Here is a 23,363-nt window from a genome sequence, read left to right as displayed (position 1 = left end):
TAAAGGAAGATTATCAGCGGGGGTGACTTAAATTGGCTTACCTGTGGATGGGCCTCTTGGTATAAATACCACCTTTTCTGTAAACTTTTCTCATTCATCTATCTGAAGAGAGAGACAGCAGTCTCTGAAATATAGTATTTTCTCTCTATAATTTTTTGGTGTTTTTATGTGCTCCTTTTATTATTATATATTATATATATTAATATTATAATATATAGTATATATCCTTTTATATATATATATATATAATATATTATATATACAATATATATATATATATATATATATTATATATAATATATATATATATAGATATATGAAAATATATATTATCATAAACATATATGTATTATATAATAATTATATATAATAATTATTATATAATCTATAATCTTAAAATATATTATAATTATATATTTTAATAAAACCGAGGTTCGTACATTAAATAACGAGTCTTATTAAATAACTCACCTTTATTTACATGTATTACAAGTTATATGCCTGTCCTCTCCAATTATACTCCCCATTTGCACTAATACTAATGTTTAATTACATACATAGTCATTGCAAGCTATTAAAAATTCTTTTACACTTAAATACTGAATACTCACTTTATCTTTTCCCACGTTTCCTCTCCGAAGTTTCGTACCACCAATTGCTCGATGGCATAGTTAACGAATCCGTACTGAAAAATAAAATAGTGAAAGGTAGTATCTTATATAGTGAAATATGTTACACTGTATTTAAGGTAAAACAACTCTTTGCAAACCTCCTTACACATGTAATGAATCTGTTTACCTTTGGAATGCATTACCACAAAGTCCCTACGAAAATATATGTTCATAAAAAAATCCGGCTTTTTTAAATAATAATGAAACTAAACTGTACTCATGTTAGTTCAGATGAAATTTATATCATTATAAAAATACTTGGTCTTTCCTAAGTTTGCGTGCATTATATTAAATTATGTTTATCATTATTCACGATATGCACTCTTTTCATTAATGGAACGAAGTAGACTATCAATTTACTAAGAAAGAATCTGAAATATATCATTTCCAACCTGCTGCCCAAAACGAAAAGTATGGCCAAGAGAATCGAAGCCTTCTAACCTGCAGTTGAAACAAATGAAAAAACAGGTGGAGAAAAACATTATGAAATTTAGGCAAAGTGCCTGACCACTTTTCAATGGTATTCAGCCTTTCCAGCACCCTAACCTTTCAGCACAACCGACTAACCACCCGAGAACCTTTGCCACAGACAAAGTTTTACTAAGATAGCTTTCCAGGCTGACCAAACAGGATGAGTTGCACGGGTGATCTGTAAACCATGGACCATTGCTGGAGAAAGGAAATTACTCATACCATTTTTACTCAGGGATGCTAATGATGTCTAGAAAAGCCAATGGGATTCAGCCCATGGTTAGTAAAAGTAGATAATATAGGATGATAATAAAGCTGCCGTTGGTACCATTCATTTTTTTTATAAGACCAGAGCAATGGAATGAAAAAATGACACTAAAACTAAAGCAGCAGATATACCTCGCTGATTAATGACGCCTGTGCAAACCAGTATTTGTATTTAGCATGAAAGTCGAGACAAAGCAAAAAAAAAATCATAGATATTATACTATACTACCAATACAGAAAAGTTATTTTTACAAAATATTTTGCATCATAGAATTGATGATAGGCTGACTCGTGATCACTATGGAAAAAAATACAAAATAACAATGTACAATAGAGCCATGACTGGCATATGGGCAGTCGTACAACAGTGGATAAATCCGTAGAGTTAGGAACTCTTTTGAAAACTTATTTATAGAAACAAATATATTTGTTAGAAGATTCATGACAGCATGGAAATGATATATTGAAGAACAGCAAAAATCACTCTCTGTTTTCCCATATTGAATCAAGTATCTTGCATGAAGTTTCATTAAAATGTATTGTCATTTTTAATTTTGACTAGATATCACCAGAAAAATTCAGAGGCACAGAAGCTTGGCAATAAAAATGGCAAACCTAATGGAAATAGAATAGATAGATTCAGGAAAAGTAAGTTTAACAACATCAATAACATCATTTCTAGGGCCTCATAAATGTAAAGAGCATTGCGGATGCCAGAAAAAAAAGAAAAGTAAAACGTCATAAGCGAGCTGAAATCTGAAGGTATTCAAGCCTAAGGAAAAGATTAAGATAATTATAGGTATTTTCCTGAAATACTAGTTGTCAACCTTAGCCCTTTAATATTCATTTCTAACAAACCTGTAGCAAAAGCTCGTAATTGGTAAAAGAAAGGAAAGTATTACTTTTGAAGCGGAGCATAAGACCAACAACAACGCCACTAAAGTTGAACAGATATGGGTTATTTTATGCAACAAGAAAATTTTGACTGCAAAGTAGTTTTGGTAAAAAGAAAAACAAAACATTAAGATGGTGCACCAAACTATATACTAGTCTTGGATGGTGGCAGATATCTACACAGGGAAATGGAAAGTAGATAGACACAAGGTACCTTGAATACTTCAAGGCATATATCCCCTTATTTTTAATAATTTGTTTTGTCGAATATGACTATATATGCCGCATAAAGAAAAAATAAGCATCTATGTTGGCGTGCTACAGTTTGGTCTACCGAATTTCACCGGTGGCAATTTAATTATAATGTATAAAAATAACCAAAGTAGAATACTTGTAAAGGTAATGGTAAAAATTACTGTTTGAGATCCATTAGGATGAAAAAATAACAATCAGTTATCTGGTGGAATTGAAATTAAAATAAATAGGAAAATGTATTACTTGCTGTTAAATGTAATGTTAACTTTCAAAGATTAACAGAACGTCTTCTTGGTCACATGCTTGTGCACCACCCACATTACGTTTCTCACCTAGTACAGGTCACCAAGTAACTACAGTTCCTTCTGTCCATAGTATTAAAATCAAATAAAATCTGGGCAATAAATTCTCGTCCTCTGGTCAGCCTTTGCTGTTGCTTTCTTGCTCAGTCGGCGACTGTTCGACCAAGTAGGATTGTGCACAGACCAAATTTTCAATAACTTTTACATTGCTTGGTGCCACCTAGTTTGGGATAGACAATGTGTGATTAATCTTGTTTTACACTGGTGGCTGTGCAGCATGGTTGATGCTGCTGTCATGTTAGGGCATCAGGATGGTAAAGGGGTCAAGTTCAATAGCTTTTCTTATCTTTGTGTTGTAACTCGGTGTCTGGGACCTCTACTGATTGAGTTGGAGCAGTTGGTGGTGTTCATTGACACCCTGTTTCTCCTTTGAAGGCATATTGGACATCACCAAGGGGTCTACAATGTTCTTTATGTAATCCTGCTTACCACTTGCATGGGTGATCCTGGATTGGATCATTCTCTTCCCCAATTGCTCTTCTCTGACAAGGCCAGAGGTACCACTTCCCAGAGGATGCTGATACCTACTTTTTACAGGTGGACCTAGTAAACAATGGCAGACAACCTTTGATTAGAGTGGTTTTGCTTGGAGGGGTTCTTTGCTCTTGGTTATATTTTTGTTTGCCTTGTGGCAGCTTGATAGTGGACTATGCCATCTGCATTGTCTCCTCAGTAGGTAAACTTCCAAAGGTTGTTGTGGTCAAGGGGGAAGGACATCTAATATCCTCTCCCTTCAGTCCATATCTCTTGGCTAATCTGTTCTTAAAAGGGATCAATGGTATTAATAACCACTTTTTCAAGACAAGTTTTGACTGACAGCAGTCTCATACTTCATAACATATTAATTCTTACAGACCAGTTTTGAGAAGTAAAATCAAAGCAACAATGAAAACTATTTATCCACTGAAGTTTCCTTTATGTTCCTTTTGGGCCCATGAAGGCCACCACAACCAAACTTTAGGAAACAGTTATGCCATCAAAATCGGGTTTCGGAAAAGGCTAGAAGTTTTTCCAAGCCTAATCTGTTTCCCAGGGTTGTCTTCCATATGGGGTTCAAAAACTTCCTGACCCTTTCTGTTTCCCATCCAGGTTGTCTCCTGGAAGGAAGGCAAGGGGATGAAGACTCTGACAGCTTCTCTCTGGGATCCTGATCTGTCAAGCCTCTTGTGTTGGTAGTGGGTGATCTCCCCAGTATGAACCACTTTCAGAAGATCAAGGAAGCTCTTGTCTAGCTGGTCTATCTGCCAGTAGGAACTACCACTCAACCATTATCTCCTCCTCGGCAGAGGTTTCCCTGAAGATATTTACCTGCTCTATGGTTTCAATTCTCTGAAGGGGATGTTGCAATTGACCTTTGTTTTGCCATCCTAGGTCTACACAAACCCATCAGGGAGACTGCAAACAAAGACCTCACACACAAGATTGTTTCCCTCTATCTTGGAATCAGTAAGGCAAGTATGCTAATTGTTTAGTGTCTTATATTTAGTGCATCACTTAAAGGTATGTGGATCATGCTCATCCTTGTTCGATCTCAGTATGTTAAAACTTTGTAGATGAGAACTGAAATAGGCTGCAATCCTATTGGTAATTATATGATACTACCTTGCAAGTCTCAACATCTCAGATCAGATTTTGAAAACACACACAAGCAGGTCATATCCTAATTCACTGTCTTGTTTTGGCTTTGAAGGTTGTCAGGTGGGCATATAAGTTGTTTGGTGAAGGAGACAGCTCAGTACCCTGTGAGAGGACTCACAAAGTCAGAAATGCCCCATTAGTACAGTTAAGGGATCTTCCTAATATTACAAGCATAGAGAGCAGGCGTGTGGCGATGCCATTCACCTTGAGATCTGTCTACTTGGGGCCATTGTCTACAAACCAACTTTTTTAGCCTTAAGGCTTTTGGTAACTGCTTTATGTGTTGTATAACTGCCTTAGCACCACTAGAACAGATCAGCACCTTTATTGAGGTTCACCATAGTGAGAGAACGATGTAAGAGAGATGACTGGTTTCTTTCTCTCTTTTTAAACTTCTCTGTCTTGCAGCCAAAAGCTGGTATGTTACATAATCTAACCTCCTTATTCATCGAGCCAAAAGCAGTACTCTTTTGCTGGTGTGTTCATATGCTGGTATGTTACATAATTTAACCTCCTCTGTCCTGCAGCCAACAGCACTTTTTAGCTGGTCCCCTCATATGCTAGTCTGTTACAGTAACATAGGTCCAATCTCTTAAATTTTGATTGTCAGTAGATGTGATTCACTCTGTCCCTCTTCTAACAGGGAACGAGGGTGGGGATAATCTGGTGGGCATACTTATCTAGTTTTCCACAATTTTGTTTTACCTTCCAAGCCAGTTATCCCAACTTACAGGGGAACCTAAGTCCTCCCTTCTTCTGGTTTGGGGCCCTATCTTCCTGGGAATCGAGCATGGCATAATTGACATGAGGTTACAGGAGTCACCCTTTCCACTGCTCACCTACATTTCCAGGTGGGGCATCTAAGCTTGTTCGATGCAGCGTGCCTTCGGCCTCTAGTTGCAACCCCTTTCGTTCCTTTTACTGTGCCTCCTTTAATATTTTCTTTCTTCCATCTTACTTTCCACCCTCTCCTACCAATTGATTCACGGTGCAACTGTGAGGTTTTCCTCCTGTTGCGCCTTTCAAACCTTTTACGGTCAGCTTCCTTTTCAGCGCTGAATGACATCATAGGTTCCAGTGCTTGGCCACTGGCCTTTATGGTCAATTGAATTCAGTCAACACCTATCATGATTTTCAGGTTTAGGTCTCCATATAAAGGATTCTGTGGTTACAAATGTAAAATGTTTAGGATAATTTGAAATTTTTTCTCTTCCTTTATCAAAATTCCACTTCTGTGCTTGAATACTTTCGTCATCCTAGATAAAGAAACTTTATTAGAAAAAATACGTCATTTTATTCGTGCTGTAAAGAGGAAAATTAGTATTCGTCAGATTTTCAAGTCGTTCGGCTTTACCAAGGAACGTCAGTCAGTACCCTTAATGTATGGTAACTTGAGACACAAAAACTTATTAGCAATCAGCAACGCCACGCCATAGAGCATTCAGTAGGTTCATCGTGGAGAAAGGTCATAAATAAAAATAAAAAAAAATTCTATTTTTCTTGGTTACTAGCACTTGTTTGAGAAATTCTTGATACGGCCTTCAGAAACGCAACTTTTTTTTATATTTATCATTTTCCTGGAGGACGTGAACATAAAGGAAAAACGGTGGAAAGTGCATTTAAGTTTCTTTTTTAAAAAAACGTTATAACGATTTCTAGCTAAACATTGCTATGTATACATCTACCTTGGATATATATTTGAAGACGCTCTGTCCATAAACAACTGGTTTTATCCAGCAAAACTTTATGAGTGTTGGCATTAGAGAGAAAATCAATAACCTCGGGGTAGAGGAAGGCATTTATCTCGACCTCCAAATTTATGAGGTAATTTCTCCAGCTGAGATGAAGGAGAACGGCCAAGGAAAGGAAGCGAAATCGATTTTCTAACGTGATGCTGGTGAGAATCTGCCACTTGGCTGGTTAATCTTGGCACTCTTATTACCGGGCCTCTTCACTGATGTTTTCAGACTGTTCAATTTCTTTACGAAGAAATGTGTTATTATTATTATTATTATTATTATTATTATTATTATTATTATTATTATTATTATTATTATTATTGAAAAAGAAACCCACAAAATCACTGTGTAACTTGTTTACTTCTAAGTACATATTTACATTTAATTTTACTCCTGTGTGGAGTAAAATTAAATGTAAATACTTAGAAGTAAGTAAGTTACACAGTGTTTTTGTGGGTTTCTTTTTCAATCTTCAGAAGAAAACTAAAAGAAGTTTTTGTGTGGTTCATTATTATTATTATTATTATTATTATTATTATTATTATTATTATTATTATTATTATTATTATTCTTATTATTATTATTATTTTAATAAATAAAAAGGCCCACTGACGTAAAAGTTCCAACTTTCACAGACGGCATTAGCGCACGAATAAGGAAATGAAATGTTAGGGTGGACTAATAATAATAAAAATATGAACCAAATCGTCCACAGTAGAAAGTAGTCGTTTTGTCTTTGATCTGTCGAGTCCATAAATTATATTTTAATATGAAACTGTCCTGCCGCTCAGAAGTGGAAGAAATAATTCGGTAATATGCAGTACTTAACATTGCCTATTTAAAAATAAGAATATATAATACCATCGATGGTCATATCATTAGAATAATCTTGAAAAGAAAATTCTATAACTCTTGTCAATGATCAGTAGCTTGTCAGGCAGCGCGCACCTTATGAGTTTCATAGTTATCGATGGAGAAAATAGATAAATACGCTGTTTTGTGCTCATCAATTCTGTCCGCCCGCAGATCTTAAAAACTACTGAGGCTAGAGGGCTGCAAACTGGTATATTGATCATCCACCCTACAATCATCAAACATCCCTAATTACAGCCCTCTAGCTCAGTATGTGTTTGTGTGTGTGAGTGTGTGTTTTTTTATTTAAGGTTAAAGTCAGCCATGATCGTGCTTCTGGAAACTTAAGAACGCAGGCCACCACAGCCGGTTGAGAGTTTTATGGGCCGCAGCTCATACAGTATTATAACGAGACCACCGAAAGATAGATCTATTTAATGTGTAAATAAGGGGAACTTCATAATTATGTAGACCCCCGATCTACGTATATGCTTGGAAAACCTTGTCTAGGAGAAGCTGGGTGTAGGAAGTGCCTCCTTCGTTATTCACACCAGATATCAAAGGTAACAGTGTTGAAACTCAAGTGTGCTCCAGTATAAAAGGGAAATCTTTTTTACAACTCTTGTATTTGTTTTCTCTTTTTTGTGTTTATTCGGCCTATAAGGCTCTCTCTCTCTCTCTTCCTCCCTTTCCTCTCCTCTCTCCTCTCTCTCTCTCGTCCACCTCTCTCCTCCATCTCTCTCTCTCTCTCTCTCTGTATATATATATATATATATATATATACACATATATATATATATATGTATATATATATATATATATACACACACACGCACGCACACACACACACATACACACATATATATATATATATATATATGTGTGTGTGTGTGTGTGTGTGTGTGTATTATTCACACTTACTTAAGCAATTTTTTGAATAAATAAGCTTGCGAAATAAATAGTAAAAGACGAATGAAAGAAACAAGTGATAAAACAGGATTATGTAGACAAGATCAGCAAAGCGGCTCAAGACCCAGGCAACATAATAATGTAAGGCATTGCTCTGAGATTTAGCAAAGATCAAGCAATCGAAGAGAAATGAAGACAAGTTAAAAATTCGCCTACGTCTCTTCGACGCAATCAACGTTTCTGTAGATCGTATAATCAAGGTCAACGAAAATAGATCTAGAGCGCCTCAGCGGTGTGGTTGGTATGGTATTAGCGTCCCACCTCGGTGGTAGCGGATTCGATTCTCGGCCATTCCATTGAGGAGTGAGAGATGTGTATTTCTGGTGATAGAAGTTCACTCTCGACGTGGTTCGGAAGTCACGTAAAGCCGTTGGTCCCGTTGCTTGAATACACCACTGGTTCCATGCCAACGTAAAGCCACCATACAAAAAAAAAAAAAAAAAAAATCTACCTTCGTGGTCTAGGGATAATGTCATGAACCGCGGCCCATGAAACTTTGTCATAGCAGTGCAGTGGTCTCTTGTGTCAGGATATTGTTGTTGGACACTGACAGATTCTTCATATTTTTGTGTGTTTTTTTTCCAGGCGTGTGTTCCACTGTGCACCTTCATTGGTGTTAGGTAGGGTATGCATCCTATTTTATGGTTTGGAGGTGGACGAGCAGTTGATGATCTGTTGAGGTGGCGGAAGTAGTACCCTTGTGCAGGTTTTAGAAATTTCAAGTTACCCAGGTTTTTGTTAAGAAGTTCTCTGTCTAAAACTCCCCCTACACGATCAATATTATTGACACAGTATACTGACTCAATTTTATTGTGCAATATGTGTCTCTCCTACATAGCTCCAATAATAATTTTATTGTGCAATATGTGTCTCTCCTACATAGCTCCAATAATAATTTTATTGTGCAATATGTGTCTCTCCTACATAGCTCCAATAATAATTTTATTGTGCAATATGTGTCTCCCCTACATAGCTCCATATTATTGCTCAGTATCGTCAGTCGAGCGAGACATCATGACGGACACTGCTTAATCGGAATTGCAATAGGCTGCTGCACATTTCTTGTAGCCTCTGGGTATTTTTCATCATACTTTTTCAACAAGACCTCATATGCGCTATCTTTCTTTTGTCTGTCATGTATTCTTTACTTTTAACCCGTCTCAGTGCGGGTAAATCCCTGTACAGTTGTATGTTTTCCAGTATAGATTGGCGATCATCCTTCTCGCCACATTGCCGACTGGATGAGGCCAGGAAGCACACTGACAGGATATTGCCCAATGTTACCCCCCACACTGCTAATTATATTCGTCTTGTGCAATAAAATATCAAATTCTTTTTGATGTCGTCATTGTATTGTGTTCTTCTTTAATACCATCCCTACGCTATCAATAATATTGTACAAAACAGAATATTGCACAATAACATTGATCACGTAGGGAAAGCTTTAATAAGCTGTATTTTCTTTCTGTTGGTGTAATTTTTCTACCAAAAAATGTTCGGGTGCATAGTTGATTCTCTGCTGACTGCACTTGTTAAAATATTACTTACTTCCGTGATGAATGAGTCTATCCTGGGAGTTGTGAAACTACCTCGTGGTAATGACAAATGTTTCCTTGGTTGTTTTGAAAGCATCTCATTTGGCAATGGCCCAGATGAGCATCTTGGCGGTCCCATTAATGGTGCTGTAGAGGGGTACCATGTCTAGGTCATGTTAAGTAGGATTCTGTGGTAGTATTTTACTATACTATTCCTTAAACTCTTGCGGTTGCTTTATGATGGTTCGGCAGAGTAATTCCTTACTTCTAACTCAAGAGGGTAAGGGTCGTATGCTGTTTTAAAATACGATAAGACATTAGAACTCAAATGATGCCGCCACACAATGCTACATTGTTGGAGCAGATTACTACACCATTATTTCAAAGAAGGGATAGTGTGTCAAAGAAGTATTTTTGGTGTTCTCTGTTTTGGGATAATATAAGTATGTCATCAATGCAGCATCTCCAAATGGGAAGCCACGAAGATGTCCATCAGCTTCTAGAATGTAGCTCATGAAGGTAGTTCTTGAACGGATGATGATCACTGTCTCTTGGGTATTTTAATAGTGAACTAGAAGAGAAGGAGGTGTTGATCAAGGAAGTGACTGTTTGGAGTGGAACAGGAACCCATTGTTTTGATTAAGTGATATATACTGTGTCAGATGAAGTTCTCAACAGAAACCACTGGAGAATTCCTGCAGTAATGTTGAAATGGGTGAGTGCTTCTACTCTATAGAGATGGGGGCCATTTGGAAGTAGGACATGTTTGTGAGTCAGCAGTGGCCGACATATATGAGCAACCCACAGAGTTTTAACTAAGGGCGTCTAGATGATGGCGATGATAAAATGCTACCCATATTTTCTTCGCATCAGGCGGTTGTGTGATGATACAAGGTTGATATTGGTGGCCACTATACTCGGTTTTTTTTCATCTGTCCACCCGCCTGTGGTGTTTGGGTATGGTAACACTGCGTCCCGGGCTTTCGATAGTTACATTCAGCTTACATTGAACAATTATAATAATATCCTATTTCGAATATTAATGGTGTAATTCGCTGTAATTCGCATACAGTAAATTATTAAAACACTTTTCAGTTACAAATGCACACCCAGATATCCTTTTATTTACCTAAAACTTACACACAGCGTAACTATCAAAAGCCCGGGACGCAGTGATACCATACGCAAACACCACTGGCGGGTGGACAGTTGGAAAAAAACAGAGTATAGTTGTAGCTGGGTGTGTTTTACTCATCGGTAGCTGTATTTTGCTGTCGCAGTATGGACTTGAAGGTGGCCGTGTCCACCAGGAACTTCTTACCAGATGCCTTGTTGGCAACAAAGAATCTGGAGGAGGATTTCATAAATGGTTTCATGCTGAGACCCATCGCAAAGTAGCTGATGCAGCGGGTACGCCCACTAAAATCAACACAGGTGGGAGATAAGGTGAACTTAAAAACGACCTCGATTGACCCATTTCAACACATGAAAACAGCAATATCCAGTACCAAAAGCGTCGTTTCGACTCCTTGCATAATCCACGTAAATGCCCATGTGACTCGACAACAATCCACATTTACTTGTGATCAGGACTGAAGACTGTTAACCAAAATACCTTATTCTATACTAGATATATATATATATATATATATATATATATATATATATATATATATATATATATATGTTACTCAAAATGTGGATAATTGCCTAATGTGCACATTTTGCAATTAATTTTGACTATTGTGTACAATTTGCAGCGCTTGGTGCCTGCAAATTGTACACAATAGGCAAAATTAATTGCAAAATGTACACATTTGCAACTATCCACATTTTGCGTAACACACACACACACACACACCTATATATATATATACTATATATATATATATATATTATATATAATATACATATATATATGTATAACATATATTATATGTATATATATACTATATATGTGTGCTGTGGGTGTGTGTTGGGTGTGGCGTATGTGTGTGTGTGTGCGTATGTGTGTGTGTGTGTGTGTGTGTGTGTGTGTGCTCATATGTGTTTGGTTGGATGATGATCAGGCATTGTAAGAAGGAAAATAGGAGATACAAGGAAAACGTGATGATGTCAGCTATATAAAAAAATTTTAAAAACCGTGAGTTCATATTCTTCTAATGAAACTCGCAATACAAATACGAATAAAGGTATCCCTCCAGAAAAAAAAAAAAGGGGGAAAACTTGCAGCCATTGTCAGAAACATAATCTGAAATGTTTAAGATGTATTTATGAAAAAAAAGCAGTGATTAGCTCTGAAACTTTTAAGCACTTGTGATTACTTCGCTGGAAGATAATCTCTTCAGGACCTCTTAACTGAAATAAGAAATGGCATTTGGTCACTGTCTGGGAAAGAAAGAAAAACAATTTGAAGATGTGCCGAAGTTTCTCTGGTGAAATTGAGTCTTCTATACAGTATAATACTGTATGAAACTCTCTGCCGGGCGTAGTGGCTTGTGTTCTTGCGGTGCCAGACGCACAATTTTGACTAAGTTTAACCTTAAATCAACTAAGAAAAATTTACCGAGGCTAGAGACCTGCAATTTGGTATGTTTGATGATTGGAAGGTGCATAATCTAAAAACTTTCTGTATATTTGGAAAAAAATTTTCTATCTCATGGAGAAGTGGCTTTTAGTGTTCATTTCTAGAATTATTGCGGTCCTTCGGTTAACGGAAGCTGTCAGTGCAATGAATTGGCCTTCAAAGGCGAAGAAAAGGAAATAAACCAACAGCGGCAACAACAAAACACTTTTCCCTTTGCAGTCTCCTGGAACGATGTTCGGCCAAAATGTACAGTGAGAACCAACAGATGTCAACATCTTTTTCCGTGGCGCGTCGTCCCCCGCCCCCCTCCCCCTTTCCCTTTTTTTCCAGGATAGGACTAAATCCATCACACTGGATATCTGCGTCATAGATTCCAGCATCCTATCGATTGGTCATATAACTACCATCACAAACATAGCTACTGATTTCGTTGGTGTCTAAAGGAATGTTCAAAAAAGGTTTAAAGTAAAGATCACCAAAAGTTACCAAAGGTCCAAAGGTATTCGCGCACTGTATTATTAGGTTTTTGAGGAATGCAATGATTCAGTTATATAAAGGAAGTGGGTATTTTCGTAAATTAATTAAGGCATTGAAGGCCATCTATCACACATAGGCTATTTTCATTGTATTACGGATGGCTGAAGGCGGTACTTATTTTTTTTTTCTTTTAATAAAGAAGACGGAAAGCGAATTGAAACTCTGAAAGGGCCGCGGTACTTCGTTCCTGATCTCAAACATACCGAATTGCACAACACAAGCTCCACCTAAGCGAGTCCCAACCTTGGAATGCCACAAATGAAAAGAGAAAACAAAATGTTGATGTTCCTGTCCGCCCAACCGGGAGATTCCCATAAATTCAGTCTTGTTATGAGAAAGGAACCATTCGGTATGAACATTTTACAGGTTGCAAAAGCAAATGGAATTTGTAAGCGTAAGTAATTGCCTCATCATAAAGCAAGGGCCCTCAAACTCTCCGGGTTGCTACGCTACCCGACTTCTCGCGGGCGTGGTAACGAGTCGCCTCGCTTACCATGGGCGCCCGCACATAGGGGCAAGAGGGGCCACTGCCACCCCCACCCCCCCAACCTCCGAAATCCTGGAATAGACTTATACCACATTTATTACATTTAACTACATCACTTTGTTTTCCTTCCGTTTTAGAATATATTCTTTCAGTTTGAGTAAATTAAAGGTATCATTATGTATTTGTGTAATATTTGTAAACAGTATATAACTGCGTAGTTCTTTCCAGAAATATTTGAATTCAGCTGAACAGTACATGGGACTATTAAAAAAAAGTCAATGTGACCTTGTATTTTTTCTTTGTCGCATCTTGCTTCACTTAGATTATTGGCATCCGCAGTTCCACTGCATATAATATATATATATATATATATATATATATATATATATATATATATATATATATATATATATAATTTGCTGCTGGCGCCCATGTCGCTTACTGTGACTGATCACTACGGTAGTTTCATATCCGGAGAGTTAGACTGATAGTGTGTGTGTGTATTATCCACGCCCTTGTAATTATTATAACTTGGTAATGGATCATTTTACCAACGGCATTTGTTTCATAATGATGCAGCTATATGTAATAAAAGGAATTACGTTATGTATTGTAATATTTTACCTAAGTTAGCTTCAGGGTAATATAGCAGGCGGTTACGTAAAAGAAAATCTTTTGACCGTTTCTCCTCTGCGGCTATGCCTCATATGCTCAAGAATTGTCGTTAATAGTATGTATTACATTCCGACGCGTTATTAAAAAAAATAGTCCATTTAAACTATCAGTTCAAAAGATTAACGCTTCATCAAAAACATTTCACTGAGCTGAGGGAGAATTGATTACTTTATGATCACCACAAGTGACTATGAATATAAGAGAACCGAGAAGCCAATCACATAAAACGTCAATAAAATAATACTTCTCATATAAAAATGAACACAAATACCACAGAACCAATTCAAAAGGGAAATAATGACGAGCGAAAACAGAAAACGCAATGATGTCACTAAATGGAATAATCATTTTTTAAGAATTACCCTGAAATGAAAACACTGAACACTTGTATACAACAAAATAAGAACATTGCAGGAGAGTAATACATTTTGGAATCGTTTGCTTCCCTCTTCATTAATCACAGAAGACTAAAGGTGGTCTGGTCACGCGTCTTACGTTTACGAAATGAGAAGGGAATAGTACAGCGCTCTTCCGGGGACTCGGATTAAAAAGTCTAAGCAGCTCCATCAACATTATACCTGTACCAACTGTAGAGGTATGAACATTTCATGCACTTGATTAACCCATCTAGATATATTGTATTCATCCTGAGCTGGGGATCCATGAATTAATTCGTGTAATAGATTTTTTTCATTTAATTTTGGTTTTGTTTTGTTTCTGAGTCCCCGCCTTGCGTTGTTTTATTCCCTTCTTCTTTCGTAAATGGAAGACGCGTAACCAGACCACCTGGAAGAAATTACAGTAACTGATAGGAATTCCGAGATTCCTATACCATAAAGCTTAATTCCAACCACGAACTAAGACTAGCTTAAGCCATCAACTCTCTGTTGGAAGGAGTGCTGGGCCTCAGAGGAAAGTGGAGCAATCCCAGGACTGAGCGCTCTGCGCAGGATCTTATGAAGGCAGGTGAAAGCGGTGGTTTTCCCTGATTGATATTTTGGAAAAGGCAGTATTAACTGGAAAAGGGGAAGTTACTGCACCAACCTGCTCAGGAAAACATTTCTGTAACAGATGTCGTAGTATATCCTATTCTCAACAGGTTATAGGTAACTCTCTCTCTCTCTCTCTCTCTCTCTCTCTCTCGCCTCTCTCTTCTCTCTCTATCCTTCTCTCCTCCTCGTCCACCGGTGGATCTGTAGGTGATCTATACTGATATGTGTGTCAGCTTTTGTACTCTGACCGAGAGGTTAACAAATTTAGTGGGAGGAGAAAAGATTTGATAATGGGAAAAATGGTAGAGACTCTTATAAGATGAAACGATGGAACGAGAGCAAAATAGAATGAAATATGTGAAATGTAAACGAGCCAGGGCCACAAATCACTTCCCTCAAGAGGGAGAGATTTCCTGACTTCCATGAGGGAAAACTAGACAGGAAAAAAGATCACAGGGAAAAAATGTCTACAGTGCAATGACTTGTCATTGGTGTGAGATGGAAAGATAACATTATCCTTCTGCAACATACAACTGTACGGCAGCATACAATGATGAACATAGAACCTTTTTGTTTTTGCATAGACAAAACGATTATATAATTCATAACTTATCCCCAAGACTTTTATAACTAAATTGCATCCTTGTATTCGCCCATTTACTCAGTTCCAGACAAACAATTAGCAAGTCTGCTACGTTTTAAAGGAATGTGGGTACTCTTTACATCCAACTCTGGCAAACTTTAATGACCAGTTCTACAACCAATCCAAGAATTCTTGAGGAAATTGATCCATATAGATTACAGTGAATTTTCTAAAACAAGGATCAAATGTCCTGCGTGTTTTTACCGTAAAAGGCGCCTAAAATTACAGCTGCTGCCTTGCAGTCTTACATTTTAGTAAAAGGCTAGTCCCACCGCCAATAACTGGAAACTGCTGCCTTGCAGTCTCACTTTTTAGTAAAAGGCTAGTCCCACCACCAATAACTGTGGAAACTGCTGCCTTGCAGTCTTACTTTTTAGTAAAAGGCTAGTCCCCCAACCCAATAAAAACTGTGGAAACTGCTGCCTGTGCAGTCTTTCTTTTTAGTAAAAGGCTAGTCCCAACCCCAATAAAAACTGTGGAAACTGCTGCCTGTGCAGTCTTTCTTTTTAGTAAAAGGCTAGTCCCAACCCCAATAAAAACTGTGGAAACTGCTGCCTGTGCAGTCTCACTTTTGAGTAAAAGGCTAGGACCACCGCCAATAACTGTGGAAACTGCTGCCTTGCAGTCTCACTTTTTAGTAAAAGGCTAGGCCTACTCCCAGTAACTGTGGTTGATGACAGCAAAGGCATGTGGTCGTAAAAATCCCTTTCGCCAAACAATAAACCATGCATGATTATGCCTTTGATAGAAGGCCGTGGAGAACGCACACCAGGCAACCGACCCCTTAATGTAGGGATAACGGTGGGAAAGAAGTTCTAAAGCAAGGATCAGAGCCAGTAATTCCTACTCGATAGTGGTACGGCTTATGAATTACATAAGTATGCCACCAGTGGAAGAGTTTCTGATTTACCTTTTTGCAACAGTATGGTGCTGGGTCTGTGGGTGACTGGCACACAGGGAGACCTCAAATACGGGAGCACGACAGTTCGCCGCCGCCAGTTCACCTGGCGACAGTTTGCCGCGGACAGTTCGCCGCGTGCCAGTTCGCCGCGGCGACAGTTCGGCACCAACCTTTTCGCCGCCAATATAAAAGCTGGCTAACATGCACAGGATATATTAAATAAGGAATAGGATAATAGGAAAGTATAGCCTAGAGATTGATAATTTATAACGTTACTATTATCATTATTGGTATTATTATAATTTTCTCAATGAAAAGCCAAATTTGCCTCAATGAAGAAGCTTAGGAAGCTTATACAGTTTTTTTACTCGACCGCATCTCAGAGATCAAAGGAGGCAAACTACCACAAGGTGAGTTATAGAGTCGTCACTTAAAGTCTTCATTGCTCTGTGCTCTGTTCTTCAACGTTCCAAAGCCATAATGCCACCTGTTTTGTCCGTTCGTGGAAAGGAGAAATTCGTTGACATACGTTTTCGATAAGGTTTCTAAAGACGACGAAACGCAGTTCTGGCGTTGCGATCAACGTTCTTCCTGCAAGGCGCGTATTCATGTTCACCAAGGAAGAATAACCAAGCGTATTGGTGCCCATACACACCTCGGAGACGCAGCCAACGTTGAAGTGATGACAGCCCTGACAGACTTGAGAAATCGTGCCGTTCAAACGCAAGACCAAACCGCACAAGTGATATCCGCAGCCACCGAAAATTTATCGCAAGCTGGACAAGGTGCTCTGCCGAACATGCCCAACTTGAAACGGATGGTACAGAGGAAAAGAATTGCTACCCTAGCCGCCCCTCCGAACCCACTTTCGTTAGCCAACCTCGCCATACCTCTGGGGTACACGCACTATGAAAAGCATCCTGGTGTTTTTGAGGATTTTTTGTTATTCGATAGTGGTGCTGCTGCTGGTGATGACGTCGCCCCCGATCTGGACTTTTAAATGAGAGAATCGAAACTATCGTGAATGATTATCGTAATAAAGATAACATGGACTATCTACGAGGACTAGCACACAACTTCTGAAGAGACAGCACGATCTAATGTATCATACGGTATGAATCATGTTTTAGTTATTTTATAGTTTTAGATATTATATAGTGTTCAAATGAAGTTTCATGATTAAATTTTTCAAAACAATCTTTTTTTATTTTTGCCTATTTTTGCCTTTGATCTCTGAGATACGGTCGAGTGAAAAAACTGCGAGGATTACTTTACTCATTTGGCAAACTGTCTGACCACGCTAACCCAACTTGTGGTGGTTTGCCTCCTTTAATCTCTGAATAGATGCGGTCGAGTAAAACACTGTATAAGCTTTGTATTAGCTTCTTCATTTTGAGGCAAATTTGGTTTTTTCATTGACAAAATGATAATAATACTAACGTGCTGAATTATCAATCTCTAGGCTATACTTTCCTATTATCCTATTCCTAATTTGATATACCCTGTGCATGTTTGCCAGCTTTTACATTGGCGGTGAAATGGTTCGCGGCGAACTGGCTCTGCGGCGAACTGGCACGCGGCGAACTGTCGCGTGGAGAACTGGCGGCGGCAAACTGTCGTAGACCCCTCAAATACTTAATAGAAGTCCGGTGCCATCAATACTGGTTAGGCACGCACCCTCTTTTCAATGCTTTGTAAGAGGTTTGGCACACTGATTCATCCACGCATACATCTTGCTCATCTGTAACAAAGTGGTGAAACGAGCAGCAAGGGAAGAATTTTTCATGTTATCCAGTTTGGAAAAGGAACCTTCACACACATGTTTGGTGATTGGTGCTGTTAACTGCTTAATGCTTTCAACTTTGCTTGAACCGGCCAGAAGGCCTCACACTCCACCACATGGCTAGGGCATGTAACGGTCACCTGACCAAATTCAGTCCTTGATGGATTATTTGTCATATTTTGTTATACAAGTCTCTTGAATAAGACAACATTTGAACGGTGGCTAGTCATTCTTCATGCTAAAAGACATTTATGTTTCACTCCTATAGGCCCTATGGGATGAAAACGTGATCTCATTGGCAGGTCAACACACCAGTATCCCTTGAGTAGCTCACCCTGTCAATGTACTTGCCTTTTTCTAATGTGTTCACGTCGTCATGAAACATGGGCAAGGGATGGAAATCTCATTTGTTGATTTTATTCACTCAGTAGTAGTCAATGCAGAGACAAATTTCTCCATTTGCCTTACTGACAAACACACATGATGACTCGCTTGGGTAAATGCTGTCACGTGCTAACCCTGTAGGCTGTAGGGATGGTACTATAATAGTGAGGAATCTCCTACATCAACGTTGTACTCAACAAAGTGGTTGGGACTGGGACAATAGAGACGGCCCTCACATTCCTTTACTATCTTCTTGTTCTTCCAGCACACCTCATCTCCTGTTTCTGGATCCTCATGGGCAGAGATGCGTTTCATATTGGCGACCTGGTGGGGTCCTGGATTGGCACTGCTGTCACTTGAGCTTTGTATGCAGGGTTTTAATATAATGTTGTAACATTACTCTTTGTCCCGCAACTAGAATTCTTTCTCTCCCGCACCAGGTCTTCATCTTCCGCTGAATGATCTGTGTATGTTTGTCTGTGTTTTTGTGTATAATTCTAATAAAGACAATGCCATTTTAACCTCTCGAATTCTTCGCAGTTTTTGGATACGCTTGTCAAGACAGATCCTCAGATCCAAATGCAAAATTATAAATAAATCTTAATCAGTAACAGAATTCGAACCTGCATCCGAGAGTATGAGAAATAGATGATGTTGTTGACCTGACAAGACCGGCAACGTAACCTCGTTCTGATACTCTAGATGCGGGATCGAATCCTGCTACTGACTTCGGAATTTCCGCATGGTCTTGCATTTGGATCTGACGCTCTGTCGAGATAAGTGTATCCGAAAAGTGTGAAGAATTGTAGGTAGAAAGGTAGAAAGACCGCATTGTGGTTACTACCATTATATATGTAAATGGTAGAAAGTAACAAGTATATATATATATATATATATATATATATATATATATATATATATATATATATATATATATATATATATATATATATATGTCATATCACATTTCCGTGATCCATATACATATATCGAGCTACAATGTCCTTTAATATCTAATTCGCTCTACCTCGGAATTAATATATTTTCATATATGTAGTAGGTAAAAGCTTCACTGACGTTCCTGGATTTGAAAGGCTCCGTGGGTTCGCGCCCCGGTCCAGGCAAGTCTATTATCGAGAAAAAATTCCCCTTCGGTTAAGCATATATGGAAATATATTAATTCCGAGGTAGAGCGAATTAGATATTAAAGGACATTGTAGCTCGATATATATATATATATATATATATATATATATATATATATATATATATATATATATATATATATATATATATGTGGTGTGTGTGTGTGTGTGTGTATATATATATATATATATATATATATTATATATATATATATATATATAGTATATATATATATTTATATATATACATATATATATACATATATAAAAAATATGCATATATATATATATAATATATATATATATATATATATTATATATATATATATATATTATATATGTGTGTGTCTGTTTATGAATGTATGTATTTATGTGTGTATGTATTATAAAGTATAAAACCTGTGTATTAGCATACAGATGAATGTATGAGTTAGGGCTTATTCTAATACATAAAATCTCGTAATTATACAGCTCATCCGGTAAAAGATACTTTTCCACAGAGGAAAAGTTTAATAGAATGTGCTGGTTGTGTCAAAAGTCGAGACATCAAAATACTGGTGTTTAAAGTTAAAGACGCTTTAATGAGATTATATGTAATCCGCCAGAGGAAGGGATGAGCGTTGTGGGAGCCGTAAACCATTATCACTTCTCATTTTCGAGATTCAACTCTTGCGAGATGGAAACTCAAATTAATCTTGACAGCCTTTGCACCTGGATATTAATCTCTTGTGTTTGACGATCATTTCTAATCCGTCTGAAGATGACGAGAATTGTAACCTAGTCAACGGACTCTCATTTCTCATAAAGTATTGTGCGTAATTAGTTCCTCTTGTCACTTTTTTTTCATATATATATATATATATATATATATATATATATATATATATATATATTATATATATATATGTGTGTGTGTGTGTGTGTGTGTGTGTGTGTATATATAACACCTTCTGGAACCTTACATCCTCAACAAAAAAATAGATTATAGTGTATATATATATATATATATATATATACGTCTATAAATATTATATAAATAATATTTATATTCATAATAAATTTCATGGTTATTATAAACGAATGAAAAGCACCTTAGAATATAACAATTCAAATATAGCCCTGTGGAGAAAAATGGCTACATTAGATTAAAATAAGTAATTTGTAAATCCTATACGTTATGAATGCACTCAATCCCCGTGCTGTTCATCTGAAGATAAGAAAGACAAAATAAAATATGCAAAGTTAATGTATACAACGGCTTGGTCGCCAGGTCACAAAATTCGAGTGAGTCTAATGTACATATAAATACACACTCACGTGTATATACATATATAAATTCCAATATTGTAAAAAGACTTCTTTAAATTATATTGCAGATAAAGTTTACTATTCATATGAAATATTTAGTTGATGTTTGAATATATATTACTATATACCATATATATATATATTATATATATATATATATATATATATATATCTTATTTTATATATTAACAACATCGAGCTACCATGTCCTTTAATATCTAATTCGCTGTGCCTCGAAATTAATATATTTTCATATATGTTAAACAATATATGAAAATATATTAATTCCGAGGTAGAGCGAATTAGATATTAAAGGAAATTTGTAGCTCGATGTATGTATATGAATCACGGTAATATGATATGACATATATATACGTGTATATATATATATTATATATTATATATATATATATATATATATACATATATATATATATATCCATATATATATATATATATATATGTATATATTATATTTGACATACATATATATATATACATATCTATATATATATATATATATATATATATATAATATATATATAATATATATCTATATATATATATATATATATATATATATATATATATATTATATTATATATTATATATATATATACATAACATAATTATTTACCATATATTATATATCTATACACACATATATATATATAATATATATATATATATATATATAATATATATATATATATATATATATATATATATATAATATGTGTGTGTGTGTATGTGTCTGTGTCTGTGTGTACATGTAAATATGTAAATAAACAGCTAACGTGGATGGTCATTCTTTTATTTATAAGTGATAATTTTGTGGCGGTAAGTGGAGCTACCCGGGCATTGCTGCTCAAAGATGTGCCATAATGCCTTGAGTCAATTAAAAATAAGCCAAGGCAAAGGAATACTAAGTTTTTTTTTTTTTTTTTTTTTTTTTTTTTTTTTTTTTTTTTTTTTTTTCAAAGTTCATTGACAGAGTAAGTCTTGGAAGCGCCCCACCAATGTGTCTGTCAGTGATATAAACTGGATAAGATTGGTAGTACGAGCAAGTGGTTCGGAATACAAAATATTTAGTACCTCATCATAGAAGCAGCGCCTCAGGGGCGTGGTCGGTATGGTGTTGGCGTGACACCTCAGTGGCCGCGAGTTCTATTCTCGGGCATTCTACTGAAGTGTGAGAGATGTGTATTTCTGGTGATAGAAATTCACTCTCGACGTGGTTCGGAAGTCACGTAAAGCCGTTGGTCCCGTTGTTGAATAACCACTGTTCCCATGCAACGTAAAAACACCATACAAACAAAAGCAAACAAATATTATAGAAGGGAGCCTTTTGAAAGGTTGTGAATTCTCAGTAGGGATAGATTCATTTAAATGGAAGATGAGCCTATTCTCCATTGGCCAATAATAACCTTTTGAAATTAGGTGGGATGCCAAGAAAAGAAAATATTAGTATTCTCTCTCTCTTTGTATCCTTCCGCTTTATTCTTGCGTGATCATGATGTATTCTTTTACTCTAGGAAGATACTTATATGAATTTTCTTTGTACAGTCTGAATGGACCATAGCATCTGGTGCTATTGCCCCTTCCTTAGCAACCACGCTAACAATAATGCCATCTTCCTTAGCAAAACAAGCTACCTTTTCGGAACTTACCAGTGAATATAAGTAGCTGGTCAGCTATTGTATGTTCAAGGGTACATCTTCCTTCTGTGTTCTTTCCTTCAGTGAGATGCATTTTAAACAAGCTAACTGCATGTGGATTAATTGCATCATGATTGCAGCGAAAGTAATCCGGTGTGGATAAGTCACGTTGACTGGTATTAAAAGATGAAAATTGCAATAAAATTCCCATTTATCTAGACATATATATACATGTATATATTTATATGTGTGTGTATATGTATTTATATTTATGCATATATATATATATATATGTGTGTGTGTGTCTGTGTGTTTTGAGATGTGGTTGTTAGGGCTCACTTGATCCACTTGGGTTGATGCCTATTACAGTTGACTGTTTATCAGTTACCTAATATACTGTTTTTTGTCAAAAGAGAATCAGTGAGTTTTTGAACGGAATGTGTTTGTATCTTCGCGTCGTCACTGAGGATTGGGACTAGGGGTCCTCCTCACTGATAAGGAAAAGTTGATACTGACGACACTACCAAACGAAAATGAAACTCGCCCTCCGAGGGTCTGAAAATGCCTATACCATCAAAAAGGAGAAATAAGACCAAATAAAAATTCGGTT

At 36.7% G+C, this 23,363-nt stretch overlaps 2 protein-coding genes across 5 annotated transcripts in view; one reads left to right on the top strand and one right to left on the bottom strand.

Moving 5' to 3' along the window:
• LOC135217350 (head-specific guanylate cyclase-like) overlaps positions 1-23,363 on the top strand; it is a 999,777-nt gene that overhangs the window by 477,737 nt on the left and 498,677 nt on the right. The gene's annotated exons all lie outside the window — the stretch shown is intronic.
• Positions 1-23,363, bottom strand: part of LOC135217599 (guanylate cyclase soluble subunit beta-1-like) — a 409,846-nt gene that overhangs the window by 351,279 nt on the left and 35,204 nt on the right. The window contains 1 exon segment of the mRNA XM_064253564.1: positions 612-685. Within this exon segment, the coding sequence (XP_064109634.1) occupies positions 612-685 (74 nt within the window).

The sequence above is a fragment of the Macrobrachium nipponense genome, chromosome 7 (assembly GCF_015104395.2).
Source record: "Macrobrachium nipponense isolate FS-2020 chromosome 7, ASM1510439v2, whole genome shotgun sequence".
Classification (NCBI taxonomy): Eukaryota; Metazoa; Arthropoda; class Malacostraca; order Decapoda; family Palaemonidae; genus Macrobrachium; species Macrobrachium nipponense.
This window is presented reverse-complemented; position numbering and strand designations above follow the sequence as displayed.